Source organism: Malurus melanocephalus, unplaced genomic scaffold (genome assembly GCF_030028575.1).
Source record: "Malurus melanocephalus ecotype Western Australia unplaced genomic scaffold, MMel_1.1 scaffold_169, whole genome shotgun sequence".
NCBI classification, from domain to species: Eukaryota; Metazoa; Chordata; class Aves; order Passeriformes; family Maluridae; genus Malurus; species Malurus melanocephalus.
This window is the reverse complement of record NW_026623401.1, coordinates 1,132,989-1,155,591: the sequence shown is the minus strand read 5'-3', so window position 1 is coordinate 1,155,591 and position 22,603 is coordinate 1,132,989. Positions and strand designations below refer to the sequence as shown.

At 46.6% G+C, this 22,603-nt stretch overlaps 2 protein-coding genes and 1 non-coding gene across 4 annotated transcripts in view; 1 reads left to right on the top strand and 2 right to left on the bottom strand.

Annotated features, from left to right (window-relative positions):
• Positions 1-326: 326 nt before the first annotated feature.
• Positions 327-398, bottom strand: TRNAQ-CUG (transfer RNA glutamine (anticodon CUG)). The gene has a single exon. It is a non-coding gene; the product is annotated as a tRNA-Gln (tRNA).
• Positions 399-622: 224 nt separating this feature from the next.
• On the top strand, positions 623-18,534 carry RAB11A (RAB11A, member RAS oncogene family). 2 transcript variants are annotated; one of them, XM_057372307.1, is made up of 5 exons: positions 623-759; positions 8,488-8,683; positions 9,604-9,797; positions 10,727-10,807; positions 18,473-18,534. In XM_057372307.1, the coding sequence occupies exons 1-5, from the start codon at positions 720-722 to the stop codon at positions 18,517-18,519; spliced, it is 558 nt and encodes a 185-aa protein (XP_057228290.1). In that variant the 5' UTR covers positions 623-719; the 3' UTR covers positions 18,520-18,534. The 2 variants fall into 2 exon arrangements, with proteins under 2 accessions (XP_057228290.1, XP_057228289.1); XM_057372306.1 differs by lacking the exon at positions 18,473-18,534 and adding an exon at positions 16,495-18,162.
• A 2,221-nt stretch (positions 18,535-20,755) lies between these two features.
• Positions 20,756-22,603, bottom strand: part of MEGF11 (multiple EGF like domains 11) — a 191,448-nt gene continuing 189,600 nt past the window's right edge. The window contains exon 22 of the mRNA XM_057372272.1: positions 20,756-22,425. Coding sequence (XP_057228255.1) covers positions 22,265-22,425 — 161 coding nt within the window. The 3' untranslated portion in view covers positions 20,756-22,264. The remainder of the gene's footprint in view (positions 22,426-22,603) is intronic.

The following is a 22,603-nucleotide window of genomic DNA, read 5'->3' as shown; positions in this document are numbered from 1 at the left end:
ATGACAAAGAATAGGTCTGGGGGGCACCAGGCAAGAGSTGAGGTGAGGTTATCACACTGTGTGCAAAGAGGCCCAGGGAGCTCCGAACGTGCACATCTATCTATCTATCACAAGGAGCTCAGTGTACCCATACAGTTTGGGAAGGGGAGCCCAAGCAGCTTAGGTGAAGTGTGCCCGGGTATTATTTGGGCACAGGTGTCTGGGGAGTCCACTGTGGCCGTCCATCATTTGGGTACAGGGACTCGGGCAGCTCAGAGAGAGCCCAAACATCGTTTGGGCACATAAAGTCGAAACAAAATAAAACGAAGATTGGGAAGAAAACAATTAGGTTCCACCGAGATTTGAACTCGGATCGCTGGATTCAGAGTCCAGAGTGCTAACCATTACACCATGGAACCGCTCTGCCACCACCCCCTCTCGGCTGCCTCTAGTCCCTTTCACCGCTCCCCCGCTGCAGCGCGGCCGTTCCCTCCAGGCGGGTGCCGGTGSTATCGGTGTTCGGGGGACCCCGGGGGCCGGGAGGGACCCCCGCTCGCTTTAACCCCGCTGAGGGCGCGGCCGCGGCGCGGACCCGGGCGCGGTCGGGCGGCGGCGCCGCTGCCCCGGAAGCGCCTGTGGGCGGGCGGGCGGAGCGCGGAGGGCGGAAGCGCTGAGGCGGCTGCAGGGAGGGTCCGGCCCCGCTCCGCTCCGCTCCCGGTCCCTCTCCTCAGCCACTCGCCATGGGCACCCGCGACGACGAGTACGATTATCTCTTCAAAGGTGAGGCGGGCAGGGCTCGGCGGGCGGGCGGGAGAGCAGCGGGGCCCACGGGCGGGGTCGGGGCCGGAGCCGCTCCCTGACGCGGGGCCCGGCGGGCGGGGGGAGCGCCYCGGGCATCGCCGGGCCACGCTCGGGTGTCCCTCCCTCACCCCAAAATGTCAGCTTTGGGCTGGGTTTGACAGCGGGGCTTTGGTATCAGCGGCTGGTCCGAGACTGCCCCGAGCACAGGCTGAGGCGGCGGCCGGTCTGCGTGGTGGCGAGCAAAGATCGCCGGGGAGGATGCCCGGGACTGATAAGGACTTCTCAAGGTTGATAAGAATTCTCTCCAGCTATTTAATGGAGCTCTAGAGTGGGTGAGATATGCTGAGCATTGGTRGATGATGCACTAATTTAATAAAACAGTACGGCTTGTTGTCTTCTATGTTCAGAGCCCTTGGCGAGGAGTGGCATGTTCCTGCTGTTCCACAGCCAGAGCTCATAAAATCTCCACAGAATCATCGAATGGTTTGGGTGGGAAGGGGCGTTAAAGATCCTCCCGTTGCCGCCCGCTGCCATGGGCAAGGACACCTTCCACTAGACCAGGTTGCTCYAAGCCCCATCAAACCTGGCCTTGATCTGTCCTGACTCCCACAGGGAAGGGCAGGAATMCCTTGTTTTCCAGGGCTGATGCCCCTCTAGTCTGCAGTACAGCAGCAAGTTGAGTTAAAACGTTCCAGGTTGTGGTTAAATACTCAATTTCCACTCCCTGCAGAGTAAAACACAACCTGCTGTACAGGTTCATACAGCCYGCTGTGAAACGTGTGCAGAAGTGCTGATGTTTTGGAAGTTCACTATCCAGTTATTAAATCCCACTGCAAAAGCGAGTGAAGTATTGTAAAAAAGTGGTTGTTTATTGTGATGTGATATTGTAAATTTGAATTTAGGATTTAGAGCATTGCTTGATATGTTGTAATGGTGAAAGACCTTGTGCTTGTCATCATGAAGGTAAAGGAAAACACCAGTGATTTTTCCTGTACCCTTAAGCTTCTGAAATAACTTTGAGGAATTACATTATTTTTATTGTTGGGTGTTTTATCCAACGTGTGTAGGAAGTGGCATTATTCCTACCTATAAATCAGTCATCTGTACTGCTGTGGAAATCAAATCAGGAAGTTCCAGAACGGGCTCTTTTCTCAGCTTGCAGCACTGGCAAGGACCTTGCTGACCACTGATTTAATGGCATCAGACAATATTGTTATAGATACTTGTGTATGGGATATCAAAGCCATTGAATTACTCTTGTTCATGTGGTTTTGTCAGTCTGCTTGTAGTTAATGTTTTAGCTGTGAAGGCCTGGGAATATTGCTGACACAGAGTTTGTTGGGAGAGTTCCTATCTTTCATTAGACCTGCTTCCTTTTGTCTCTAGGAAAAAATAAAGTTGGGATCCAGTTGTAAGGAGGAGTGCAAAGCTGGTTTAGTTGTTTGCCTTTCCTAAGCTTTTTCTATTTAGCCTGGTTTATAGAAGCTGTTGGGAGTACAGGGAATGCTGTGAAAACGCTGTTGTGATGATGAATGATCTGGGTTTTGCCAGGCTAAAGTGGACTGCAGGAAGTTGATGCAATGTCACTTAACTGGGATAAATGTGGCAGCTGAAATAACATAAAACTGCAGAGTTATACAAATCGTGGAAGCTTTTGTGACTTCCCAGAGATGATGGTGGTTCTAAACAAGCTGTCATCACTCTGGAATGATCTGGAAATTATTGCAAGTAGGTCTCTGAACTGAATGTCTCCTTGCCATGTGCTGGCCAAAAAGGCAAGGGATAGGTAAATCTTTTGGAGGAGGAAATGGGAACTCAAGGGGAATGTTAATTCTGTGTTTGAATTTGAGGCATGAGCATCTTGGGAATTGAGGGSAAATACAGGCATGACAGACATATTCATTTTGAAAGTGATATTGTATTATTAAAAAGATGGAGAAGGACATCARAATAATCAGAAAAGAGATCTAATGGATTCATAACCCTTACTCTGAATTTATGTACAGCTTGATCAAAATAAAAAAAGAGTGTCTCCGGTTTGTCATAATTTTTTTGGAGATCTATAACGCTTTTTATTGGGAGCAGGTGAAAGCAAAAGGACAAAATCCCTCAGGTGTGTATGCAAATTTTGGAATGGTGCATTGCCATGAATATTATAAATGGACTTGAAAGCCTGCACAAATTCATAGAAGCAAAAAAATCTTGTTTGGGGCTTGTCAGTATGATGGTTACAATGGCAAGTCTGAAGACATTGCTTGTTTGAAGATGCAGGGGCTGGCAAGGACGGAGATTAGCTTGTTTGTTGTGATACACATAGTTTTTGGACATCAGTGTTTTGGAGTCAGACTCTGGGTGTTGGTCTGTCCGGGAGAATATTTCTGGGTTTATGACCATGAAGGGACATGGTAGGTGGGTTGGACTGAGTTCAGAGWTTGACCTGGTTAAAACAATCCTGTGATCCTCTGTAGTCTGGCTGTTGTACTGCTCCTGAGTTGAGCTGCCACGTTTGTGTTTGTGATACCTCTGTTTTTGTCCTGTCAGCCCCTGACAGCAGCTGTGTGGTGAAATCTGGCTGACTCTGCTGCTGGGTGTAAGCTGAGCCCACCTGTGCTGCTGTACAATAAAATCCAGGGACCTGTTACAAAATACTCTTTTCCTGACTATGTTGCAATACTTCAGCATATAGGAAGACTAAGCCTAKCTTGGAAAAAAACAGTACCTGTAAMTTCTTAGTTTCCTGATTCCAGTCTTTGTTTTCTTCCATACTTTTGGGGTTTGGCTGTGAGCAGTGCCTGCTGCTGTCTGAGGAAACACAAGGCCTGTGAAGTCCAGTTTGTGGAAATTTTGCTCTGATTTTAATGRGAGGAAAATATAGTGGTGATATAAAGATATTACTTTATTACTTAACAAATTAAGTCTGGCTTTAGTACAGGAACTTTTTATTCTTTTTGATCAATGTGCTTGCAGTAGATGAGCAGTTATCAAAGGAACTGTCACTTGTAGAAGATKTTTTCATGGACAAAGCTCTGGAAGATTATGTCTGCACCTTGACCATCTGGAACTCTGGATTTGATGGCAGACTTATTTCATGGACCTGACTTGTGGTGATATTCAGCTTATCATTAGGAAAAACTCCAGTTTTAGCTCTCTGCTTTTTTGCTTCATGTTCATTCCTCCAACTTCTCCCTTTGACATTGAGGAAATGCTCTGAAACTAAACCAGCTTGCTGATTTGGAGTTTAGAAAACACATTTTTTTCTTGCATGTTTAGATAAATGAGTGGTTACATGACATCTGTTGATTTGACAGTGGTAGAAGCCCTTGGCTTTCWCTGCCTCAGATGTGGAGGCACTTTGGTGCTGCAAGAAACCTGCTGGTGTAGCCATTTACTGCTGTTGGGAGGTGTTACTGATTGTAAGGGCAGGTAACCCCTGCCCCAAATGGCCTTTGGGGTGCCAGTCCTCTTTGTGAYAGAAAAAGAGTGAATAAAACAGAGCACAGACAAGGAGGGAGATTAAAATAAGTCATGACCATATTGGGTTTATCACCAGCTACCTGCAAGGTGTAGGATGGAGTCATTTTATTCACATGCCCTTCAAACTCCAGCTGAAGTGGGCAGGGAGAGCTGTTCATCAGTGGGTTCTTCTGGGGGTTATGAAGACATGTCCAAGCTTTTTATTGATATGTGTCCTAATAGCAGAGCTCAGACTCAAGTTTTAGACACGATGATTTCCTCATGCTAGTGTCCTAAATAATGTAATATGTGCCTTGTGCAATAACTTTTACCATAGACAACACAAGCCAGTGCTGTTGCACTCTTATTTTCAACCTGATCAGGTTGCCAGTAACATATTTAATGAGATAATTGAAATATTTTTCTGAAAACTTAAACGAAGAGGTTTTACTGAAATAAAAATTGTGTGAGTGAGCTGGAATGTTGGTGAAAAATTAATAAACCTTTCTTGACATAGTTCTCTAAATTGTTCCTCATGCAGCCTAGGAAATAGAATTCTTATTTTGTGCTTCTACAGAAATAAAACTGGAATTACAGAGTGAAATTTATACAGTCRTGTGGACTTCATACTCTTTTAAAGATTTTTTCTCTCTCCACCAAGTGCTTGTATGCTTGTGTTAAACATTTGGGGTAGTAAATGCTGTAGAAAATCGAATGCATTGATTTAAAGTATGTGGTTGCAAGTATTGAGCTGTCCCCCACTAAATCTGTCACTTGGGGCTGGTAGATCACTTCCATAACTTTCACATGTGCCAATACAATCTTCTTTGCTTGTGCAGCTTTCTAAGGTGCCGCTCCTGCAAGGGAGATGCTGCTCCAAAGCTCGTTATGGATGGATTTCAGGACTGGGTCTTGTGGCTAAACTTATTAAAATGTTTCCTCCAGACCTTCCTCCTTCCAGTTCTGATGTGGAAAAGGAGTTGGTGGATGATGCAAGTTGGGTGGGATAGGGCAAGTGGGAGTTTGGCACTGGAAGGACTGTGGTCTTCCAGGTGAGCTGGGATTTGGGATGTCAGGRTTTATCCTGGAGATTTGGACTCTGGTAAAATAAAAGTTTTGCCAACCTAAAGCATAACAGTTAGATCTGATGGCACACAGACTGAGCTGTCAAGGTGAAATGGTCAGGAGAAATAATATCAGCTCCAGGTGTGCCTAGTAGAGATGGAAATATTAAAATTCTTGTCTGCATCGCAGGGAGATCGTGCTTAGAGTTATGTGTGCAGTTCTCACCATGCTGAAGAGAAATTGAAAAACTTGTAGGGAAGGTGTTTGGGGAAATGAACAACGTGTTCATGCGGAACCATTTGACAAGTTGGCTTATTTAGCAAATCCAACAAAGCCCAGAGAAGATGTGGTTACTTTCTGTAAATACCCCAGTGTAAACACCGCTGGGAGAAGACACTAATAAGCTAATGGAGAATGCTGGCACATTACAATGACATGGACACCACCATCAGCTGACCACTAATTCCTTCTGAAAATTAGAAGGCAATTTCTAACCATTAGGAGTGAATTTCTGGAAGAAAAGCCCAATGAAAGGGACAATGTGCAGGAAGAATTAGCTTTATCATGGCCTAGATAACATAATTTCTTTCACAGAAACTGTTTGCCTGGGATGTTTAGTATGGGACTTGGCCATCCAGGTTAAGACTCGGCCATTTCTGTGCTAAGAATGTAATACATGGGAACAATGTGTAGTATAAAATATCAAAATGTAGTGGTTTGATAAGGAAAGCAAAACTGAAATTAATAGCATAATCTGAGTGGCTGTTAAAGCTGTTTCAGTTCATAATTGTATTTAAAGAGTGCTACTTGYCCAGACTGGCAGAAGTGCACAAGGTGTGAGGAGTCTTAGGCGCCTGCTGACATTCCAAGCTGTTCTTGTGTCCGYGTTCAAGAGGAGCTGCAGTGGCCCAATTAAGTAGAGGAAATAGCTGACTTCAAGAAGGAAGGTGTTATTTTCTCCTTATAATTGGGACACGTTAATCTGGTGCTGGAAGCCATTCAGAACATAAGTAGTGTGGGATTCAGACAAGGTAAGGAAAAAAAAAACCTGGCAGAAGAATTAAAGGGATCCCTCTATGGTATATTATGGGAGTAAGGAAAAAAAAAACCTGGCAGAAGAATTAAAGGGATCCCTCTATTGTGTAATGACTTTAAGGTGAGCTTTGCACTGAACAGCAGAAATAGATTTGAGGGAATACTTGACAGGTATATGATGCATCCTGTTGGGAAAAGGAAATGGATATGGACTGCTTTYCATGCTTAGAGAAGTTTGTGGCCCCTACCAGAGTTAGTGCTGGGTGATAGCAGGACTGAGCTGTGCAAAAGGAGCTGTCAGCTTTTCCCTCCTAGGAAATTGTTGTGTGTAACACGTCCCAGTGAATACAAACATGATGTCATCTAAAACCATGGCCTAAACCTGCCAAAATAGTGTTGAAGAACTGACTTGCCAGTGGCAGAGGAAAGCTGTGGCTGTTTGCCAGGGCTGGTGATGCAATTGGTGCCCTGTCCCCTGCACTGGGTTGATCATGATGCAGCATCTCTGTGCCAGCAGAGCTGTTCAGCAGTGACCTGGCACGTAGGAAAGCAGACTCCTGTTTGCTTTCAGCTGGGGCCTTGCCACCTACCTGCACTTATGATCCTCCTACACAGAAGAGGTTAACAGAGGGTGCTTTCTGCAGCTCGTGTGCTTGGCCAGCTGCATGCTGAGTCAGCTGGCACGGGCAGCTGGGAAGATGTTTATTTTGATGAAGTATTCTGCACAAGGCCSTGTTTGAAGCCAGTGTTTGCTGCAATTTTCATTTATGGAGGGAGTTTAAAAGGTGCTGYTCTGCCCTTCCAGTCAGAGCAAAGTCCCATCTGCCAGAATTGCTCTGCATTATTTAAACAGAAGCTGCAGAGGGCTGCAGCAGCAGATGGGAGTGTTCYTGCTGCTAGACTGAGCTCCATGGGGGGTTTGTGTCATTGAGTGTGTTTGGTGTGCTCATTGCTTTGTTGTACCACACAGAATCTTTAACGCTGTRTTTTGGTGTCTTAACTGTTAATGACCTGTGTTACTGAGCAAGTAATTTTTTTTTTGTAAATAAAGACACAGTTTTTTTTGTCACCTGAGCATGCACCTTTTTGCTTGGACTGGTGTTGATTCACTGCTAAACTTCCGTAATTGGCCTTTCTTAAAGATTTTATCTTGTTTTTCTTCCCTTTCCTTCACTTCTGGTTTGGAACCTTATCATGGTTAAGGCAGTACGATCACCCCGAGAGGCTCTGTTCATGTGACTCAGGTTGTGAACACATTTCATCCACTGTTCTGCCTCTTGGTACTGAGTTTTAGGTTACACTTAAACTTGCGCCTTTCATTTCAGCATTACAGGATATTGCAGTGGATCCTCGTGATGCTGTTTTTCCTGCAGGCACTGGACTTTGAACCTTCTGTCACTCTCTTGTCAAGCATAGCTGAATCCTTCCAATTAATTTGCTTGACATTGGTGCTGGGATGAGTCAAGCTGAGCCAGGGAATGGTGGATACAGTTCTGAGGCCCAGTGATCCCCTGGCAGCATTTTTGAGCAATTTCAGGTTCTGGCCTGATGTGTCCAGGAGCTACAGCAGCAGTGGGGACTGTGGAAGGTCAGAGAGCGGTGGCTCAGCAGACATTTCAAACTGTCTGGCAGGTTGATGGTGGTCTTGGAGGGTTCTTTGGTTTGGTTTTTCTTTGATTCACCAATTTTTCTGAGTGGGGAACCWCTTTTCTGCAAAGGTGTGAAGAGTAAAATGAAAGCAGAGTCTGCTGCTTGCCCTGTGTTTTGGACTTCTCCAGCAAAGCAGTAGTGTGGTTGTGCTGTTTTTGTTTTATTTTTTACTTCTRGTGTTGTTCAAGGAAATGTAGCTGGTCAGTAGTGTTTGCAGGGACAGCCACATATATTCTTCCTGGGAGAGGAATGTTCTTCCATTCTGGGCAAAGGAGGCTGAAATGTAACCAGTGAGGTCGAGTCTAACTTTTGTTCAAAATGCCGGTGAATGTGGCAGCTCTGAGTTTCCAGAAATAATAAAACTTGGACAGCAGATCCATGACAAGGATGATGGTCTCATTGTTTCCCTTCATGCTTCATTCTTTAAAAGAAATACTTTTTGCCTGTGATTTTCAATGTCGTCTACATCTGGAGTATAATTCTGATATAATTTTTGTCTTGTAGTTGTACTTATTGGAGACTCTGGAGTAGGCAAGAGCAACCTTCTGTCTCGATTCACTCGCAATGAGTTTAACTTGGAAAGCAAAAGCACCATTGGAGTGGAGTTTGCAACGAGGAGCATCCAGGTYGATGGGAAGACAATAAAGGCTCAGATCTGGGACACAGCAGGGCAGGAGCGATACCGAGCCATAACCTCAGCGTAAGTGGAGCCTGGGTGGCTGAGGAGAAGCTTTGGCTGAGGAGGGCAATTTTGGGCCCTTCCAATTCCTCACCAACTGCAAACAGGGGGTGTTTGTGTTTTGTCAAATAATAGCCACAACCTGTGGTGGGGGGAAGGTTAAATATTATCCAGCCTAAGAAACTGGTGTGTTCCTGCACAGACTGATTTACTTAGCAGTGCTCTCATGGCATGTAACTGGGGCCATTTCAAGTTTAGAATGCAAGAGCTTTGAGAGACTCATTTCCATGGAAGTGAGTGATAAAGGAATATCAGTGTTCCTGGTGGTTTTATCAGTGGTAACCTAAGAGCAGAAACCCTCYTGTAGCAGCCAGGAAAGACTGCTCACTTGTGTGCTTTTTTAATTGTTAAAAAACAGCATAGCAAAAGCTGGAGGGAATTGTGGGGTGGGAGAACACAGCCTGTTTCCTTCTGAATATATTACTGTGGTTCTCACTGGAAAGGAGACCAGCTGTGGCCTTTGTAAAGGGAGTAGATCACGYTGACATTTTTATGACCCAGTGAGTCACTCTACAGTCTCCTTATCACTCTGGGCCTTGCCTGTGCTGCACCCACACTGATGGGTGGGGGAGATGTTTTGGGAATGGATCAGAGGTGGAASGTGACAGCAGCTCCCCACAGAGCCCAGAGTTTCACTTGTGGGATGCAGGTTCTCCCCACAAGCGTGGGGTTTGCCTTGCCCCCAGACTCTGAGCTGTCCTGGCTGCTGTGCCGGCCCTGTGGCGTAACCTCGTCTGGCTGMTCCGCTTCTCAGTGTCTGGTCCCACGGGTGCTGCCCCTGGGTGTGGTTTGCATAACTGGCCTAGCCAGAGCTGTTTGCCACTATTGCCYGGTGTCCTGTAACCTCCCTGTGTCTGCCTGGCTGTCCCCTGTCCCCACAGGTACTACCGCGGAGCCGTGGGGGCGTTGCTGGTGTACGACATTGCCAAGCACCTCACGTACGAGAACGTGGAGCGGTGGCTGAAGGAGCTGCGGGATCACGCCGATAGCAACATTGTCATCATGCTCGTGGGCAACAAGAGTGACCTGCGCCACCTCCGAGCCGTCCCCACGGACGAGGCCAGAGCTTTTGCAGGTTGGGGAGCTCCGAGTAATTTCCTGCTGCTCTTTGGGGATCTGCCTACCTGGCTTGGAGGGGATGTGGGTAGGAGGAAAAAAGCTGCTGCTGGTCATGTCCCTCAGTGTCACATGTCACATTCAGAAAGAAGACCTTGTAGAACAAGCATATAGTTTCAAGAATCAGCCAGAGGCACTTGAAAATTTTAAACCAAATTTGTTCTCTTGGCTGTGCACTGTTTATCTTGCAGAAACTGTGCCCGTGGTTTTGGGTTTGAGTTTCTTATGGGGTGGTAGCTTTGCCTTCTGTGTCTCAGTTGATCTGCAGCCCCACACAGGTGCCTGTGGCTGAACACTTGGATTAAACTGCTTTTCTGTTTTTTGTTATGTAATTAAGATCTGTGAACAGGAGTTCTAGTTCTGTTAGCTTTACCTTGTTTTAGGCCCAGTTTCTTTCATCCAGGAGAGCAGCTGGGTTCCTCACATTAAAGTTTGCTGTAGCTCCACTGGCAGAGTTTATGGCCAGGGAGGATCCCTGCCTGCAGCTGGAGGATGTCATTGCCCCAACTGCTCTTCCCTGTTAAATAAGCTGCTGTGATATGTTAACAGGTGGGAGGTGGAGAAACTAACCGAGGTTAAAAAAATCTAGGAAACTTCTTACACAGTTCTTGAAACTGCAACCGATTCCCCCTTGCAGTGATGTAGGAACATGTGCCTTAAAGATGGGCTGATACCTGTGCCTAGGAGTGGGTGTAAATTCTAATGTTGATGTTGGGTGGTGTCACTCTGTAAGGGGGAAAACCCCACAGCTTGTTTTACTTTCTCTTGATACCTGGGTGTATCATCAGGAGCACTCCAAATATTATCTGTACCTTTTCCAGAAGCTTTTCCAGATGGGAAACAGATATGCACTGTACCTCTCTAATTATAGTATTTCTGTCCACACAGAGAAGAATGGTTTGTCATTTATTGAGACATCTGCTTTAGACTCTACAAATGTGGAAGCAGCTTTCCAGACTATTCTGACAGGTGAGTCATCTAGGGCTTTGTGCTTCAAGGGGGAAGGGCAGAAAGCTGCTCAGATACGATGCAAATAGGTATTTCTTTGCCTATAAAGTGTTTAAAATGTTGCTATTTAATTATTCTTCATTAGCCATAAGATTTGGAGTCCAGTTTCTAAGTATCACGGTTGAAAGGCCATTCTGGMGCTCGGCAATGAATCCTTGTTCACTTTGATCTGCCCGGGTTTCTCGTCAGCCTGGTTTGTGTTTCAGTTTCCATCTCCCATTACAGGGAGTGCCCACGGGAGGGAATTGTCTCATGCTGGCATCAAATGAGAACAGCCATTGTTTATCAGAGGAGAAGCCAATTTAGTTTGTTTCTATCTGAAATGGTGACCGTGGCAGTTGCTGAGAAAAAAGGGATGAAAGAGCAGAGATCCTTCCTTTGAGACACMGTGACTCCTGAGCTGCAGGGGAGTTGCTGTTGTTGCATTTAATAGTCCTGCCTGGAATTTTGGCCTGTGCAACATGTGACAGCAGTCAGTGCTGCATTTCTTATGCTCTGTGGATAAAGTACTTCCTTTTTGTTTGAAGCCTTGTTTAGGTAGGCAAAACTCGTTAAGACCGAGACACTTAACTATAACAATTTGGGGAACCTTAACTTAACCCTGACTTAGAAAGGTGGGGTAGGAAATCACAAATTGGTGTGGAGATCACTCATTGTCACAAGACTTCTGTATTTCTGTGCACCCTGCCAGCTGTAGCCAGGGCACGGTGGTACAGTGTGGCCTCTGGTTTTGGAGCTTTCATCACTCCCAGCTTTGGCAAATGCTCTAGTCTGAGTTTTCAAAGCATCTGAGGTACTCCTCTGTTTGCTGTCTGTGTTCTAGGTGTGCCWGGCAGTCTCTTGTTTTCTCCAGCTSCCTCTAACATGCTATCCAGTTGCAAATTTGAAGTCCCTCCTTCCCAGTGTAGCCTGTGYTGGGCTATGTGATGTGCTTGGTATGAGCAGTGGCCCTACTGCTAAACTCTGTGTGTAAATCAGATCTTGCTGCTGTGACATTGACACCTAGTTAGGTTTGATTTTTTTTTTTTCTTGTTTGCCATCTAATTTAGACTTTCTTTTAAAAACATACCAGAAAGATCCTGGTGGCCATACTGAGATATCAGGTGTGGATAGAACAAGGAGGTTACTTGCTGTAGTAGAAGTATAAATCCTGTAGCATTTATGTAGTTGTTTGAAGTGCTTTGTGGGCAGCCTGGCAGTGGAGAAAGGTATTAGGCTGCTGGGATATTAGCTGCCTATGTCCATCTGTTTCTTTTTTCATCCTTAGTTTTAAGAGGCCTCTGACGGTTCTGACTCTATTGTGTTTTTACAGTGGGTTCCTAAGCAGGAGTGCTCCTGTAACGATACCAGCTAAAATTGTGTTGGTGTTAGATGAATAAAGAACCTTTTTTCCTCTTTAACTGAGCCATGTTGTTCCCTTTYAACTTCAGTGTAGTCATTTGGTTGTAATTCCAACACTGCACAAATTTGTTTCAAAGAGAAAGAAGTCCTGGTAGCTTACACATTTGTTCCCTACRTGACAAACTGCCAGTGCCATCAGAGGGTGGATGAGTAAGGAGTGGCTGAATGCAGAGTTGTTGGGATGCTGGCTGCATTTGCTGTTTTCTTCACATACCTAGAGGCAGTCCCTTAAAAATGCACATGAATTTGGGCRTGAGTTTTTCAAGAGAAAGACATTGCTCCCTTGTAAGTGCTCAAACCTGAGATTCCTTCCTTTATGCCCATGTCCTTGGCAGCCTTTCTCTCAGGAGCACCCTGACTGTGAGGTCAGATGTGGTCCAATGTGCTGTGTGTCATGTAGAACAAACAGCCTTGCTACCCCTTCTTTCTATTTGCAGGGGGCTCAGGGCTCTCAGATGCTGGTTAGTTAATTAACTTTCATATACCAGCACTAATAAAACAACATCAAATATATCAGGCATTGTTTATTCCCTCCTGAGGTGGCTGTCAGGCTGTCATAGCCAGTACAGACTGGTCACCTCACAGTCCCCATCTCCTGTTGGCTTGTTGTGTTCTCTAAGAGACACTGGAGAGGTGGGGAGTTTGCTGTGTGCCCTGAGCTTCCTTCAGAGCTGTGTGACGCTCAAAGGGTGCGCTGTTGCCATGGGAAGAACTTCACCTCCTGGGCATGGGCTAGGCTTGCTTTATCTCTCCTCACATGCTTCCCACAGTACATTTTATTCCAGAATTGAGTTTGGATTCTAATCCTTGGAGGCTTGTTTTTTTTACTGATTTAGTATGTCTGTAAGCAGAGCTATCTGCGATGGATGAATAAGTGATCAAAACTTGCTCTTGGTGGGCTCTGACAGATTCTTGATGCTGTTCTTTTCCATGGGTGCCAGTGTTCTCTGCGTGTTGCTGTGACAGTGTTTTSGGTGAAGAGCTCTTGGGTCCGTGGACAGGATCCTTGTAATCCTTGTTCAGGAGGGGTCAGTTCAGCTGTGCTKGAAGAAACACTTGTGATTAGTGGGCATGTGCTCTCTCCAGACAGGAGCTYCTGTCTGGGGGCGATAAAGGTGGAGCAAACAATGCCTGAGCAGCAGGCCGGCTCCATCTGGGCTGGGACTGGCATGCTAAGGAGGGCTGTTCTCGAGCTCACTTCACAACTGCCTTTTTCTCTTAATGACTTGCTTTGGAGGAAGGAGGGGAGCAGTCTTAGGGGGAATGTGGTTTTTGGAGTCACCCCGCAGAACCCCGGATCAGGTGTGTTTGGCAGGGCTGCCTCCAAGCTGATGCCTGTGGGTGGAATGCTGCTGTCCTTGGGAGCAGAAAGCTGGAGAAGCCAGCAGGCATTGCCAGCGGCTGTGAGCGGAGGTGGCTGACACAAGGGGCAGGACGAGCTGCTGCACCAGCTCTGCTGGCATTTGCAGTGCTGGGAATGCACCAGAGACACCCCAGGCTGCTGCAGAGCCTTTCCCACAGCTGCTGGGATCTGTCCTGGACAGGGTGTCATGACACCCTGTAGCAACCCCCCTATCTTTTCAGCCTTTCTGAAGCTATGTCATTGGAATGGTGATGGAAGTGTGTGAGGTACTTCTCTTAGAGGTGTAGCAGGGTCCCTCTTAAGCTTATCATCACCTGGCTCCTCAGATTAAGCACTTTGAATAGATAGCTTTGGCCATGGGAAATACAAATTCAGTGTACTTAGCGCAGCCTAAGTGAGAGTGGGATCTGTTGCTACAGGTGGAATAAGGSATAAAAGCTCTTCTTTCTTCTGCCATGTTGTAGAGGGCTTCTGGAGGGGCTATATCATGCATGTGGTGGGTTTCCTGTCCTGCTGTGGATTCCAGATGAGATTTTGAGGACCTTTCCCATCTGTCACTTAGAGAAATGGTCCCTATCCAAATTCTTCTGTTCCATGATGTCTAGACTGCCAGGGCTGATTATTGTGCACACAAAGCTGCTTTGTATCATCTGGCAAATAAGWGAGACTGGTATTATAATCCCAGCCACCCTGAGCATTCACAGCAGGATAAAGCATCCTTAAAGTAAACTGGAGTCAGCCTCCATTCCCTGCCTGGCTCTGTGCTGTCTCTGTTCCCACACTGCATTCTGCTGTGGTTTCATCTCTAAGGAATCCCATCACCAAGGAAACAACATCAGACAATTAACATCAAAAAATCAAGGGATTTCCTCTTTTGTTGTCTCTGTACACCTGAAAATGAATGGAGCCCCAGTGCAGGCTGAGCAGCCAAGGCCTGGCCCAGCTCCTGGGCAGCAGTGTCACTTTTTCCCAGCCCTCACAGTGCGAGGCCTGTCTCTCACAGTCCCCCATTATGCAGTGATGCATTCTGCTGAATGTGCCCTTAATAAGGTCTCATTCAGCTGCTGAGTGGAGCCCAGAGTACCGTGTCTTCATTAAAAAGGACACATCTTCATTAGCCCAGCGTTCTCTGGGCACACCAGTTCCAGTGCAGGCTTGGCTGCTGGGCATTTTGCCCCAGTGAGAACAGGTTCAGACTGTTCCCCTCCCCTGCCACAGCAGCACAGCCCCGTGTGCTGAGAGTGCAGCTCACCAGGGAAGGGCAGGTTTGGCATTCAGGCTGTGGCTGCACCGAGCTTTGCTCCGCAGAGAAGAAAGAAGCAGCAGGAAGTGAATTTGGGACTGCTGACAATGGATTCACTTGCAGGGCTGCTGGGGAGGCTGTGGAAGGAAATGGGGATCATGGGAGGATGTTCCCAGAGTCAGAAGGGGTGGATTATCACTAAGGGAATTGGTCCTGTTAAGGTGGTTTTAAGGCTCTGGGGCTGTTTTCTGATTATCTTTGCTGTGAGATGAGGCTGTTACACAGAGTGCACCCTGCGTGAGTCCTGGCTGATCGGGTGGAGGAAGTGTGTGATGTGTCAGGGACTTCAGGAAATTCTTTGGGAAACTGAAAACTGCTGCTGCTGAAGGTGCTGCCAGAGAGTTCCCAGTAACAAAGGTGGCCAGAGCCTTTTCCTGTTGATGAGAACAGGCATTGTCCTGCACTGGGAATGAACTGGCTGCCAGCCCTGAGCTGGGGCAGGGCACTGGAGCACAGAGCTTGTCCTGAAGGTGCAGAGCAGATCTCTCCAGCTCTGCTCCTCCCACCCCTCTGCTGAGCACTGCCACAGGGCCAGGCTGATCACTATCTGTGCATTCCCAAATCAGGCTGCAGATGTCTTTAAAGGTCAGATTTCCTGGGTTTCACTTAACTTGTGGAGTTGTTCATGTGTCAGTTGATTGGAAAGAAGAATGAACTCAAGAAAGGGTAAAATCAGAAAATCCTTTTACCTRGGCAGCTTGTGTTTGGTTGCCTCAGTGATTTGATCTGTACCTGAATGCATATGAAAAGCCCATTTTAATGTACAGTTTATCCCTGTCTGAGTCTGTGCAGGGGCTTTTTGTGAAACTGAGCCTTAGCAGGCTTTTCAAACTCAGATTTGCAGGTGAGTTCCCCATGTTCTATTTTTGGTGTCTTGTGTTTCCTTTCTGTGGGTAAAGAGCTACACAYGCTCCACTCTCTGTGCAGCTGAAGCTCTGCTGTAGCTGCTCTGAGTTTATGTGCAGCACCATCAGCCCCAGGAGCAGGGCAAGGCTTTTGCTGCAGGTGTTTGACCCCTGCTCTCTGATTCCTCTTTGTCGGGAATCTCTTCACCTGGAGCCCATATTTCTCACAGAGCACGTTTTGTAAAGGGTTTCTATGTGGCTGAAAGGGCTKAGTCTCCCCTCTTGGGCCCAAATCAACCTTTTCTGAAGATAGATGCGGTGGGTGTGCTCAGAGAGAAGAAATTGCCCTTGCAGTCCTATCAGGGAGAGAAATCTGGAATGGTTCCCTTTAATCCTGGCATTGTTTGTGGATACATCAGCAAATGTGACCGCTGTCCTTGGAGCCTTAAGAACCTTCAGAAGGAAGGTTCTGATTCATAGTATGGTACTTAGTGAATTCTGTCCATTTACTAGCTCTTACCTCAAAGAAAATAAAACKGTTGTTAAAAAAGTAATTTCTGTTGCAAAAATATTTTTTATTTTCTGTATCTGGAAAGCACCACAATTAAACTTTGTGTGAAAGCTTTGTTGCATTACTGATGTAATTTCAAAGCTATGCCTGCTTTGCCCCAGATTTAACTCTTTGATGGCATGTTGCTGGTGTGGACATAATGATCACCTCTTTCTCCTTTTCCAGAAATCTATCGGATTGTTTCCCAGAAGCAGATGTCTGACAGACGTGAGAATGACATGTCCCCAAGCAACAACGTGGTTCCCATCCACGTCCCTCCAACCACTGAAAACAAACCAAAGATGCARTGCTGTCAGAATATATAAATTGTCCATTCTTTCCTAAAAGGCTGTGTATATTCCCCAGGTCCAAGATTTAAATATATTTGTAATTCTTGTGGTTACATTCTTGTGTTTAGTCACTGCTTATTCCTTCTCMATGAATTTCTCCATGTCTTAAACACTTGGATTTCAGTGTTTGTCAGTCTCTTACTTGGATGTGGCTGCAGTATTTTCCCTACACCGACCTGTCGGTTTGGGCTCAGTAAATTGTTTGGAACTCAACTGATCCCTTCCCAACATGATGCCCGCTAGTCAGAGCACAGACACCTTTGGAGAGCACTTGAAGATGTTATCCTGCTCCTCACACAGYAATTAATGTCAGGTTAATGAGGAAAGTATCTCAGGGCAGGATAATCTTTCCTTGTCTTAAGGTGTTGAATTCTGCATCTAAGGCTTGGTGAAGCTCTGAAGTGCAATTTTATTGTAAGTTAAATGTTTTTGGCTGCATCTTCAGATTGTCAAGTGAAGTTTTATAGAATATTATGGGGGAGAAAAGAGAATTTCTTGTGAACAAGCAGCAGGTTCTGGCTACCTGTGAGTGAGGTGCTGTGGCTTGGCACCTGCTGCAGAGGTTGATGTGAGGCAGAGCTGCTGGGACCCCACAGAGGTGCCCCTTAAAGGAGGTGAAGGCAGGAGTTGTGTCCCTGAGGAAGGGTCACTCMAGCTCTGGAACATGGCAGCATCTTTGTGCTGCCAAGACTTGGCCTCCACAGTGCTGGTGGTATCAGGATTTGAGGATGCCTTTTTGTCTTTCATGGACACACACTTGAAGGGTGTTGTCATGTATGACATGTCACATCTATTAATGCATGCCACATATATTAATATATTCAAGTGCTTGAGTTGATGAATTAATAACTTCCACTACCTGGCCTTAGTTTTCAGTTCCGGTTGATCCAGTATTTTAAAATTATTCCAGTGGTTTGCTGAATGTTCTTCAACAAAAGCCTTTGGAGTAGTTTTGTCACTGGATGTGTCCCTGCTATGGTCTGCTGCTCCATGCCAATCCAGTCCAAGCTGCTTGTTCAGGGATACATGAACTGTGCCTTCTGTCCCTGCACGTCACCCGCTCTGTGCTGTTCCCAAACACGCCTGGCACTGGCACTGGGGGCCACAGCCACTGCATTGCCCCAGGATTAAAGGAGCTGGCTGTTGTGTAAATGCCTGCAGTTATTTATGCAATTACAGGGAAGGAACTGATTGTAGGGGACGTTTCTCAAACTCTGATATGACCCAGATGTGGTTGGCACTTCCAGCTGTGTTCCGTTCCCAACCTTTCTGTCTCGCGGTGCTCATGATGTGTGAGGCACACGGAAGGCATTGCTGTAGTCGGTCACTTCTTGTTTTTTACTCCATTTCTCCTCCTGGTATTAGTTCTGAAGATGCTATTTTGATCTGTTTGTAAATTACTTTGTATTTTATGCATGTACTGTACTTTGATTCATTATTTTTTTAGATTGATTTAAAATATATTCATCCATGATTCTAATAAAGAATTACAGGGGACAACTCACTGTGATGTTGGGTGCACTTTTTGGGAGAACTGGGGTTTGTCTTGAAGTTTTTTTACCAATGAGCTTCTTGMAAGAGGCAGTGAGAAAACAGTGAAGTGGAAGTGCCCGGGAAAAGGAACAGAAAGGGTTGTGCAGCACAGTTGCCATCCCTCAGAGCAGCTCAGAGGTTCCTGGGCCTGCTGCAGTTCACAGCCAGGGCACTTTAGCAGCTTCGGGAAGCTTTGAAGCTTAGAAAATTTTGTGGGTTCGCTCACTCAAATCTCAGAATGACTTTTACAAACCTGTTTTTCTTCCTCACGTTGTCACCAGGGAAGAAATCCAGTGGGAGACRAACTCCTRCCTTCTGCAGCAAATGATGGAAACYTTGGATCYCTCTGTGGTRTCCTGGTGAAGAGGTGCCCGTGAGCACCAAGGGGGCAGCACTGGTGSCCATGGAGACAGATAAAAGGGTGAGGTGTGACACCAGGCCATGCGGGAGCTGTTCTTGTGGCACATTCTCTGCCCAGACTGGAGCAGATTTTGGAATTAATCAATTTCCTGTGGCAGCCAAGTTCTAAATTTGTCAGCTGGAAGTGCAGGATGATTTTCACTGTTTCCTTTTCTCATTCCTGTAGGCAGGTGACTCGGCTCCCCTCTCACATCAGTCTGAGTTTTGCGTGGTTTTAGGCAAAACTCTTCCTCCTGCAGGTTTGGTTTCAAAATGGAATTGGAGTGCAGATGGTGGGAGCACAAACCACTGTGGGAGGCTGAGGACTTCTGCAGCAAAATCYAGTGGGGTCTGTACAGAGAGGGAACTTCTCACCTGGGAAGTCCTTTGTCTCCTGTTTGGGGCTCTGTGCTGTGTTTTCCTAAGGACTGCAGGGCCCTGGCAGTGGATCCCAGCTGGCCAGGGCTGGGTGACATTCCTGGGACAGAAGGGTGCTTCCCATGGTGTTTTGGGAGAGACAGTGCAGATCTTTATTCCATCTGAATGCTTTCCAATGAGGGATTGTCCTGTTCAGCTGCTGATTAATCATTCTGTCCATAAYTGGCACTACTTGTGTACTGGAGTGCCTCCTCCCTGCTAATGGGAGACAAGGGATGTAACAGACACTGCTTTGGGCCCTGYAAGGAGCTTCCTGAGATTCTGGGAATTCCATAGAATGCTTCAAAATGGGCTTTGCTTGCCAAAAGCTTTTGCTGTCATTTACTTACCTGAAAGCCCCAACTCCTAACAATTACGCAGCGAATGTCATCCTGCCTTTGATGGGAGTTGAGGTTCTGACTCTTAAGCAGAAAGGACATGGAATTGTTCTGATTTAAAGGCATTTTTATTAAGCTAGAATTACTTATTCTATCAGTTCARACCTGATGAATTTCCAGCCTTAAATAGCTTATTGAGTGTGGCTTGTCAAATAAGAAGATTACACGCCGGGCTTTAGTTAACAAGATTTTTAGAAATATGAAGCACAAATACTGAAAAGCTTCAGCACGTAGCAGGGCTGCCTCACCTGGGACTCTGAAGGTGTTTCTGCTGCAAATCTGTGCTCTTGATTTATTGATTGAGCTCCCTGGGAGCCACTGGGCTGCCATGTGTCCTGTGCCATCCCTGCTGGGTGACCCCGGGTCCTCCAGTGTCCCCCCAAAGGCCTGGCACTGCYTGTCACTGGCCCAGGGCACTGTCACCTCACATGGTGGGTGGGTGTGCAGAGGCTCTTCTAGGTGGGATTGTGCATTCTCAGGAGTCTCACGAGGTYGAACTGCCCAGGAATTGGGAGAAGGGAGCACAGAGCCACTTACCTTTGGTTCACTGCAGCTTGGAATGACAGCAGTGGGTTTTCTGAGCAATCCCACCAGTTCTGTCCCACTCGGTGCCGGGGGGTTTTGGCTGAGGGGAGCAGCCATAGCACCTGGAGAGCTGCGATCTGTGCAGGGCTGGAAGTTCTGCTCTGCAAATGAGTACCTTGGAGAACTACACATTGAGAGAAATTCAATTTATTTTGTACAAGGTAGGATACCTTTGCACAGTGAACAAATATATTACAAATCTGTCTTGCCTTAAAAAAGTATTGCCATTTTGGTGCCTGTTTCCTAAGCTAACGCTGATATACAAGAAGGTATTCTTTTTTTGTTGGTTTTGTTGTTGGTTTTTTTTTTTCCTGTTAAGCTCTATGCACATCATTGCATTTGGTTTCAAAATCCTGCTTTGAAAAAAAACCAAACCAAACAACTGAGCACATCTCTGCTCTCTGGAGTCTCATTGCAAACTACAGCAACACACAAACATGGGTCAGGCCAGCAGCTGGGGCTGCTTGTGCTGGGTGCCAAGGTGGGTCTTAACGAGAGTATTCCTTATCCAACCGCCTTTCTCTTGATATTTTTGAGGTAAGTCCATTCATGTACTTAAAATATATTCCTACTGGGCCTACAAAATAATTGTTACCTTACATCTCAAATAAGGCTTTCCTGGAAAACGAAATTGCTATTGCTGATTGACCACGGCCCCCATGCACACATGCAGCACTCGGGAAGCCTCGTGGGCAGCATCCTGCGGCCCTGACAGAGGCTGCTCCAGAAACCYGGGGRTGTCCAGGCTCRGACTGGGGGTTCAGAGCCAGCCCARTCACCTGGAGGYTCCTGGCTCCCAGGGMCAGGAGCTTTGATCCCTGTGAGGACACAGCTGGGCTCCACACGATGCTCCAGGTGATCCAGGAGTGTTCCCAGAGTCAGGATCCAGCTGCTGCCCCCGAGCTGGAGGGCTCCCCTTGCCAGTCCCACCTGGGATCGTGCTGTGAGCAAACCCACGGGGCTGGTGTTGTCCTCTTCTGCTTTCATCAGACTGGCGAATGTGCAACAGAATATTTTGTATATTTAAAAGGCAATCAACTTGCTACTTCCACATTTGCCTAATAAAATTACATACTTAGAGTCAATACTACTTCATGCTCAAAATCTACAAGGAACTAACGGCAAGTACTCTACTTTCTAGGTCAATAGAGATTATAAATTAAAAAAATATGGTGGCTCAGTCCAAAATTTTACCATGGGTCAGACCCTTGATAATTACTTCACAAACAGCTGCTGAAAAAGAAAACCCAGTTTCAGCTCCATTTAATGACATTTCAGGTAGAATCATCAGCGGATAAAGTTGCACTACATGGTAATGCACATCAAATTAAGAGGTGTCATCAGTGGCATGCTGACAGTGAACCATGAGGAGATGGTTTGGAAGGATGGGAGAGAGAAGCCGATGTGTCTCAGCTTTGGGAAAGGAAATGAAACCAGGGCTGGTCTGTGCAAACCTGCAGTGTCCCAGGGCAGGAATTRGAGGGGCAGCAGTTTAAACTTCTGACAGATCTGCTGGATTTAGCTACCAAAAGAGAAGCTGCCTAAGGAGAATCAAAGCCTACTTGCGCCAATCGAAATTAAAAGTGTGGCAAGATGGGTGTGAGACTCATTGTGGAAACTCCATTCATTAGCAAAGATCAGGGAAAGATTTTAAAAACTGCGCAGGAGGTATCTGTGTTAATATTCCTCAACTGAAATTCTCTGGTACTGAATATAGAGATGACAATCTCAATGCTAATTAYCAAGCATGATCTGCGCAGGTTGCACATGGTGATGGCAGTAAATGAGCTTTCCAGACAGTGAAATGACAAGTTTCCCTGCTCTYGTTCAGAAAAATATCCATTCCCATGACAAAGATGAAAATAAATTCCAGCGTATTCCTAGTCACTTTGTTCCTAACAGTAAAAGGTTTTTTGATGCAGTCGGTAGCAATGTACATCCTGAAGTCCTTCTACTTAGCATGTTTTTGTAGTTTATTTTACAGCAAAGCCAGGGTTAGAAYACACGCCACGGAGAGTTTTTGCCTGGAGCATGAAGACACCTTCCTGGGGTGATGTACTCCAGTGCCACGTGGAGGAGGCTCTCATTAGTTTCAGGTACCCATAGAAAAATGTCTTTATAAATAACATCATGCAGCAGCACTTGGCCCAAGCTGATGTCGCATTAGGTCCTTGCTGGGCTGCAGTCCCTCAGCGGCGCAGGGAAGGAAGGAACGGCTTCTCTGCCTCCTCACAGTCTGTGTTGGCAGCACAGTGCCCCGTGAAGTCCGTCCCTCTACGACTGCTTGTCCCAAGAAGGCCCGTGTGTCGGGCTGTGCCGCACGGGGAGCAGGTCGTAGTGACCAGGAATGTGACTGTTCCTAGGCAGGTCGTASGGGCTCTGGAGGTAACTGGCGCTCCGACTGCGGGTGTCTTGGACTATGCTGACAGTGGGCTCTGGGGASCAAAGAGAACTGGGTTGGGGTGACCAGCAGCAGTCCCAAAACTCCTGATCATTGCGGGTCCCTTGGAGCTCAAGACAGCCACCACCAGGGCTCTTAGCTCCCCAAACCAATGCTCTGGCCTTCCCCCCACCCCCTGCCAGTGCCTCCCTGCACCGTGCCAAGTCCAGGCT